Genomic DNA, 8,530 nt, shown 5'->3' with positions numbered 1-8,530 from the left:
TATGTGGTTCCATGTCCTCTGATTATGTATCTATATGCTTATTTATACATTTTGAGTCATGGGTGGTGAATAACAAATGCAAAAACACCTTCTTTATGCACAAAATTGGTTTGCAGGTTTTTTTAAGCTTTTAAGTTTTTTGTGAAAGGTTTGGTGGAGAAATAGCTTCTTTTTTTCTTTTCCTTAACCTGTTCAATTTTGAGATTTGATCCTCTGAATTTTCAAAATTATTCTGACTTTTAATTTTCGGTTAATTGTCTAATATTTGATGTAAAATTGTTCAAAATGTCATGTCAGTAATTGTATTACAATAACTACAAATTAAAAGTTAGAATATCAAACCATGAAAGATTACTGAACCAAAACATAATATTTTACAAATTAAAAAAACCAAAAAATCATGCAAACAAACGAGACGTCGCACGATTTGAGAGAAAAACAGAAGCAAGAAAAATTGTAGGAATTTAAAATGTGTATACAATATCAATAAAATTTGGAAAGCCAAGAAGACCTTGCAGAACTATTCATAAGTAGGCAAACAACTTTGAAAAGAAACCAAAACCTAAAATATCTAATGAGTTCTAAAGGTGTTCACAAAACATATATAATATTTCTGAACCAAAAAACAAAAATAATTAAATAATTTGAACCCCAAAAAGTTTAAAACCCTTTTTCTTCACTTCTGGAGAATTGTAAGCATGATCTTCCCTCACTTTGGTATCAACTTTATCCTCTATTGAATCATCTCCGGAAGCAAAATTCTCATTCACCTTGGTTATAATGGCCTCACCGTCGTTATAATGACCCTCGTTATAGGCGACGTCGATCATACTAAGCCTCCGAACTCCAGACAATCCATTATTAGATTCAAAGATTGAAAAAATAACCCTGTCCTTAGATCTTAGCCCCTTTTCCTTTGCAAATCTATTCCAACCCCTAGTGAAAACAAAACTTTGGCTACTTTTCCAATAACAATACCGAAACTTCCACGACCTCATGGACCTGTCGAAAAACGCAAGTTCTATGTCTTCTATGCCACCTCCGTTGTCTTCCTCGGTCTTAGAAATCTGAGGGAAATATTTTACAGCATACTTTTTGGGAATAACAAGTCGGTTAAGCTTACTCACGTCGCTGGGAGTGAGCTCCTTTTCGAAAAGTTGCCTCACTTTAACCCCGGTGACACCATTCAATATAGCTTGATTACTGTTAATGCATTGTGCTTGAGCCCTTAAATATTCGGAAAATTTGGCAGCGTAGGAGCCATCTTTGATCATGCTTAGGATGGATTCTGTGCTAAACTGGCTCTGGAAACTTGGCTCGTGGATGGTTAAATCAGTCCAAGGGAAGTTTCTAAATGAGTCCCCATTGCGAAGCTTGATAGCTGCACTATCATATGCCATTGCAGCTTCTTGCTCGGATTTAAACGTCCCAAGCCAAATACGCTCATGATTCGCGTATATTTGGGTTCCCCAGTGCCCATTTTGTTGGCTAACAACACCTTTGAATCTTGAGGTGGAGGCAGACACATTGTGTTTAAGATTCTTGGGAGGAAACTGTTTGTTGTCGGTGTCGGATTGAGACACTTCTTCAGACAGCTGATTGGTAAATGCAGTTCCGGAAACAACACTTGGTTCTTCCATACCTTAAATTCTGCAAATTCAAAAGAGAAAAAACCAAAGAAACTCTGATTTACATAATAAAGATAATATTTAGGCAACCATTAATATTACAACATGAAAGAATTCTGCTACGAGCTAGAGACACTCTAAAGAGCAATGCCTTGGAAAAAGAAACGAGAAAATTGAGATGACTATTAGAAATACACCATATATACAACTTTGACACATTTTATTTTTTTCAAGAGCAACAACAATGTTAGAAGCGATCGAGGCAGATTATCTTTCCATATATCTAAGGTAAAAAAAAACTTCATATAACAAATCGAATTACAAAATTATACTGGCAAATTCGTGGAACTACAGACTGTTTTTGAAAATCCACCATCATAGTTCAGAATTTTTTATATATACTATACTGTAGCAGTACTCATTTTGTAATACCATTCCAAAAATTTATATATGCATCATCGAAGATCATTAGTATTGTAAGAACTGAATAATTAGCTAGCCATTATATGAGAGAAGCAAGCAACGGCCTTTCTTTAAATCTGCATGGCCACAGTAGGGTGGCTTTGTCAACGAAAGGAGGTGGGAATCCTATCCAATCTCGTCATGAAATCGCTTAAAAATCACGTAGCATAACGAAAATAAAGATTAAACAAAGGTGTATACGAGTGAACTTTGCAATATTCAATGCACTCCTATACATATTTGTTAAGAGAATCTCCATAATCACTTATTTTTAGAGATTGCAAACACTACCTAAGTCTTTGAATTCTATGTTTCATCTTATTTCTATTGCATTCGATATAACATCTTAAAGAATGAGACAGCACTCTCATGTGATTCGAGATTAAATTACAGTTTCTGCTTCTAAGTTTGGATATGTGTTGTCCATCAATCAACTTAAATACAAGTTTTTCTTCCCTACATACCAACTGATACTAATCTAGTCACTTTATCGAAGAAGAATGCAAATAACAAAATTGGTTCTGTAAATTGTCTACGTTGTATTATGGTGCTCTAGTAAGTTTAAATTAGGTTCTAATGCAGTAACTTCGCTTGTTTTACACTCGTCCTTCTTTCATGTACCGCATATATGGTATCAGATATTGCTTACATGACGCATATATGACGTCAAATCTGCTGATATATCCGAAGTAATGTCATCTCTTCAACACTAACTACATAACCAAATCCAACTTACAACTTACATGACAAAGAAATTAGTTTACAATATGAAAATTTTATGATAAACAAAAGGGAAAACTGCAAATTTGGTCATCTATATTTGTCACTTTGCGATTTTGGTCTTTTATATTTTTATATTTCAGTTTTAGTCCTATATGTTCTGATTTTTGGTCATTTTTATTCGAAAATGCTTACGTGGCACTGTACACGTCAACTCCACATAATTGGTGCCACGTCAGCGCCACTTCAGAAAAAGAACTAAAATTGTTAAAAAAATAAAGATAGCGGACTAAAACTGAAATCTAAGAATATAAAGGACTGAAATCGCAAAGTGACAAACATACCGGACTAAAAAATCAATTTCCCTAAACAAAATGTCCAAAAAAAATCATTACGATTATGTATTTATAAATTAAACCATAAAATAACACAATTGTGCCGCTGTTAAGGACAAATACTATCAGGATGGAGTATAGCAAATTAAAACATAACTATTGTATATCTATAGGGTTGAATTTCTTGAGTGATACAAAACAAGCCTGAGTTTGTGAAGCAGGAAAAATTGTGCATATTGCTTTCAAGAACTTGACTATATTTGACAATGATAAACATTCATCACAAGTATGCAAAACACACACACACTATATATACACACATATATATATATTTCAGAAAATTTCAATCTACATAGAACAGGATCAAATCTAAAACACCAGTAACAAAATCAAAGAAGAGCCACACCCCATGGTAAAGTCCAAATTTAACTGAGGGCAGACAAAGATCTTTGAAGAGAAATAATTAATTGAATACATGTATAAAGAACATGACAAAAATATAAAGCGTGAATCATGAAAATTCAAATATACCTTAAAGTTGTTTCAATAAGAAGTACAGAAACAACAAATCATGCCTAATTAATTCTACAGTTAACAGTAGAACTAATACTCCATTAGGCTTTGACAAAAAAAACAATCAATCTATTTGGCTAATAAGTTCGTAACGCCATCATTTTTTGGCACAAATAAGTTCTTAATTATACATATAATTCACCATCAAGATATGTCTCAATTTTTAATCAATTCACCATATCCAATCTCAATCTCGAAGACCAGTGAAGTGTGCAACCCTTGTGTCCAGCGTTGAGCGACAACTTTTGCTCGACTAAAACTACATGTTTCGATCATACACTTATCAATTTACAGGGAAAAAAAATAAAGTTTACAATCCCTTGTGTGGAAGCCTACATTCCAGATTATTAAACTCACATCACACAAAATCCATTAATACAATCGGGACTTAATATTAACTAAAGTTAATTTAATATCTGAAACTTGTAACAAGTAAACCATAACAAAAAAAATCAGTTTAATTATAGATATATCAATCAAACATATAATAACATCACTTGAACAAAACATAACGTAGATACAACAAAATAACAATCTGGACAAAAGAAATTATGACACCAAGTCTACACTCTAGATTATTAAATTCACATCACACAAAATCCATTAATACAATCGGGACTTAATATTAACTAAAGTTAATTTAATATCTGAAACTTGTAACAAGTAAACCATAACAAAAAAATTCAGTTTAATTATAGATATATCAATCAAACATATAATAACGTCACTTGAACAAAATATAACGTAGATACAACAAAAAAAAAACAATCTGGACAAAAGAAATTATGACACCACGAAGAGAAATTAAATTAAAGGTTGTAAGAAATACATACCTGGGGAATCAGGTTTGGGCAAATTAAAGGCTGGCGAAGAAATAACTGCTGATGAACAAGTAAAACGCAGTCAAATTCTTAAATAGTTTGAAGAGAATAATTGTCAAAACAGAAAGGAAATAAAAATAAATAATCAGGACAAGTGATGAAGATTTTGTTTTAATTGTTCGTACCCATGATTCTATATGTGGGTTTGTGCGTATCTGCCCATTGAAGGAAACAAAAATCTTCCCATAATTGAATTGCTTCTTCCATACTTTCAAAAATCAATTCCTTCCGCTCAATCAATGAAATATATATAAAAAAAAAGTTATATAATTACCATGACCAAATCCAACCAAGAAATTAATTAAAACCAAAAAGGGAACGTTAAAAATCAGAAGTATTTCCGCCGAAAACACAGCAAAAAATATCAGAAAAAAAAATATGCATGATTGCACATTAACAAAAAGAACAACTTTCTCAGCAAAACACTGTTTCTTGGTTGTCGCAAAAGAATTCTGATATGGATAATGCCGCAGTGATTCAAAATTTCTTTTTTACACATGATTTATTTTATTTCGAGTCAAAGTCAAGTAAATCACTCGAGACAAACATTCGTCTTAACTACATTTTAATAATACCATATGGTATTAGTCCTAAAAAAAAAAAAAAAAAAAGATTTTTCAGTTAAATTACAACATTAACACGTACGTACCTTCTTAATTAAACCCACGTCGTCCTCTCCAGGAGCAACATCAAAAGTCACGCTTCAAATAAAAACAATATATAGCATATAAAATAGCACTGGAAGACTTGAAAAAGATTACTTAAATTTTCTCAAATTAACATTCCAAAACCTAGATTAGGTCTTCATCTATGAAACATTAAAGAGAGTGGAATGGTCAAAAATGGCGGGAGTGGCAGAATAGGCGAGTTTTGATTGGACGGCGGCTTCATATCACATCATATATCCAAAATGGACAAATGATATCTGTGTTTGGATCTTCATCCATCTCTTTGGAATTGGCGCTGCCCTCTGACTCCTGTTATATATATGGGCCTTTTTTCTACTTGAGATGGAACAGTACTTGAAGTATTTTAAATTGACCCCAAAGATATACATACATGTACTTACATATTCACATAAGAAAGATAACTTAATTTAATTTAAAAAAAAAAAAGAAAAAAAGCAAGACATATATATATGTATATATAGCTGACAGGAAGAGGAGCGAGCACAAGAATAAACAAAGGTACAATCTTTGTACAAATTTCTGCCTGTGCTCACTCTCTTCTGTCAACTCTAGAAATAATATTACCTCCTTTTGCTGCATGTCTCCTTAATTCTGATCACAAACCAAAACAAAAAGAAAACCCATTTCTGGATTAGGGTTTTTCGGATGATCAGTTAATCCAAAATCAACCCACCCACTTTTTTCAAGAAAAAAGAAAAGAAAATAAAAGAAAAGAAACGTACGACGACTCTTTTAGTCTCTGGAGAATCATGAGATCAATATATATGAACTTGAGTTGAAGAAATATGGAATGACAAAAGTTTGTCGGGTCAATTTGAAATTAAGGTCTCCCAATTTATTTATATATATATACAATGAAAATATTCATGCATTGGCGGGCTTTGTCTATGTTAACATATATATATATAATATATACAACGGCTCATGTTTTTTTTTTTACAGATGAAATCATATCAAATGATAAAAAAAAGATGAAATCATATCAAATGATAAAAAAAAATAGACCGTTAGATCCTCGTTCAAACATGAGCGGATGGGATAACATAGACAAAACCGTATTGACGAAACACAGAAAGACAGCAGCACAAGGTGGGGTTGTTGTTTGACGAGTAATGACGAAGAAGTGGAAAAGGAAGGAGGAAACGTTGTCAATGGCGGATTGGTTGGTTGACTCAGCCATTCATGATGAACGGCTGTCGTTTGGAGATTACACTGCGTCACTTCAGGAGACAATATTGGGTCACTGCTAAAGGGACTGCACTCGACCTCACCAAGTTATCCAAACCATTAATTACTTGTCTATTTTTCTTATTTCATTATCCTATTACATCAAGACTTTTGAGGCAGACCAACAAATTGGAAGACCCGTAAAACAAACAAACAAATAAATAATCGATATTCGCGCGGCATGAGTTGGTGAGATAGATTAAGTGATCAAGAAATTCGATTTTTCTATCAAGATTTTTTCGGACGAGTTTGTCAAACAATAGTTGCTCCGTGTAACTTATCTAATTAGCATAATTTGTAGAATATTATGATAGTCTAAGAGTTATCGTTTCAATGTGTGACGAAAGGTTACGGTGCGATTCTCACTTCATTAAAAGAGAGAGGAGAAAAAAAAACAAATCAATATAATAAATGGAATATTTAAGTTGTGAAAATAAAATTAAATGTGTAAGAAATTTATTGCATGTTAAATTAAACGGTGCTTCATCGTTCATATTGGTGAGTCCCAACGGGACCCCAACGATTTTGGGACAAGCAACTTAATTGACCGAGTACCACTTGTTGGCGTTAAACTTGAGATGCATGCTTATGGTAATTGATTTTTTTTTTTCTCTTAATATGACAACAAGGTTACATTATATATCTTATTATATTATCACCATTCATGTGAGCACCTCTGGCGTGTCACTCACCTATTGGATGTGCATTCATGTTCACACGGATGCTTACGATATCATTTCTCATTATATTTTATTGTTATATTAGAAAATTTTTAATTAACTAAATTTCAATTAATTGATGTAGATTGAGTTGACATTACGATTATATCCTAATTTAATTCCCAACAAAACCAAAATTATTAGACAAATTTGTTATTTTATACGATATCCTTTTTTTTTTAACCATTAGATTTTATCTTTATTTAACAAAATGATATTTCAATATCTTTAATTTGTTTATACTTATAAATTTTAGATGAGATAGTTCTCACTCTTTAACTTTTGAATATCTAATTTATCATATGACTTCTAAAAAATTACATGAAAATCAATGAATATATATAAAAAATTATTTATATGCACGTATCTTATGCAAGAGACGCTAATATAACTTAAAAAAATGCACATTTATTAATTTTGTTAAAAGCCAAAGATTTCTAAATCGTGAGTCATTTTTTAATTTTCCTTATCTTTTAGAATTGTATATCTGAATGAAAATTTAGAATGATACCACTAAAACAATACTTCAAAAAGAAAAGCGCATTACATAAATTCAACACATATTATTATATAATTTAAACACACACACAATGTGGGTGTGATCACTGTGGCTAGTATATATATTATATTGGATTTGGGGCTTGTGACACGGCCAATTGATTTTTATGAACATAACTATGTCAACAAATTCAAATATTCGCACATTATCTCTTAAAAATTTTATATTAAATATAGTTGTGTCATTATATTGTTATCAAAATAATAATTAAAATATAATAAAATAATCACAAATTATTAATTATTTAAAAAAAACAAGTCAATTGTATATGCACGCAACATGTACATAGGGCACTAGTATCTATGAAGCTACAACCTGCATTGGAATGATCTAACTACAACCAAATAAAATTATTATCATACCCCTAATTTTTACAATTATAATATTTCTGTTCGGCCACAAAATATTTTGGATCTGGCCCAAGAAATTGACACAAAAAGCCCATAAGATTAGGTGCAAGAAAGGTTAAAATGAGCCGGGTAATTAGAGCCTCGTAGATTATTTTAATTGTAGAAAAGATTGCAGCATACAAATACGGTAGTTATTAGCAAAATCCCACGTCAAGAAAAGTGGAGAAAGTGGATTCTGTACATGCCCATGTTGTGAGATAGTGGAGAGGTGACTATTGGGAAATGGGAACTAGGGATTGCAACTGGATGGGTTTTGATCGAGTTTGGCTAAATACGAAACCCGTCTCGCTTCCATTTGGAGTTATCTTGTTCCTGCAAATTTGATGA

At 31.9% G+C, this 8,530-nt stretch overlaps 1 protein-coding gene across 4 annotated transcripts; it reads right to left on the bottom strand.

Annotated features, from left to right (window-relative positions):
* Positions 1 to 508: 508 nt before the first annotated feature.
* Positions 509 to 6,107, bottom strand: LOC140883359 (AP2/ERF and B3 domain-containing transcription factor At1g51120-like). Of its 4 annotated transcripts, none has more exons than XM_073289796.1 (4): positions 5,853 to 6,107; positions 4,725 to 5,576; positions 4,552 to 4,599; positions 509 to 1,650 (listed from the first exon to the last, which is right to left on the bottom strand). In XM_073289796.1, exon 4 carries the CDS (start codon positions 1,638 to 1,640, stop codon positions 636 to 638), a length of 1,005 nt encoding a protein of 334 aa, XP_073145897.1. In that variant the 5' UTR covers positions 1,641 to 1,650; positions 4,552 to 4,599; positions 4,725 to 5,576; positions 5,853 to 6,107; the 3' UTR covers positions 509 to 635. The 4 variants fall into 4 exon arrangements, with proteins under 4 accessions (XP_073145897.1, XP_073145899.1, XP_073145895.1 ...); XM_073289798.1 differs by having other exon boundaries at positions 4,725 to 5,879; positions 6,011 to 6,040; XM_073289794.1 differs by having other exon boundaries at positions 4,725 to 6,107.
* Positions 6,108 to 8,530: the final 2,423 nt, after the last annotated feature.

Source organism: Henckelia pumila, chromosome 2 (genome assembly GCF_033568475.1).
Source record: "Henckelia pumila isolate YLH828 chromosome 2, ASM3356847v2, whole genome shotgun sequence".
Taxonomy (NCBI): domain Eukaryota; kingdom Viridiplantae; phylum Streptophyta; class Magnoliopsida; order Lamiales; family Gesneriaceae; genus Henckelia; species Henckelia pumila.
This window is presented reverse-complemented; position numbering and strand designations above follow the sequence as displayed.

Bases quoted from the DNA above. Each gene is read 5' to 3' on its own strand.
- LOC140883359 (XM_073289794.1), bottom strand. From the start codon at position 1,640: ATGGAAGAACCAAGTGTTGTTTCCGGAACTGCATTTACCAATCAGCTG.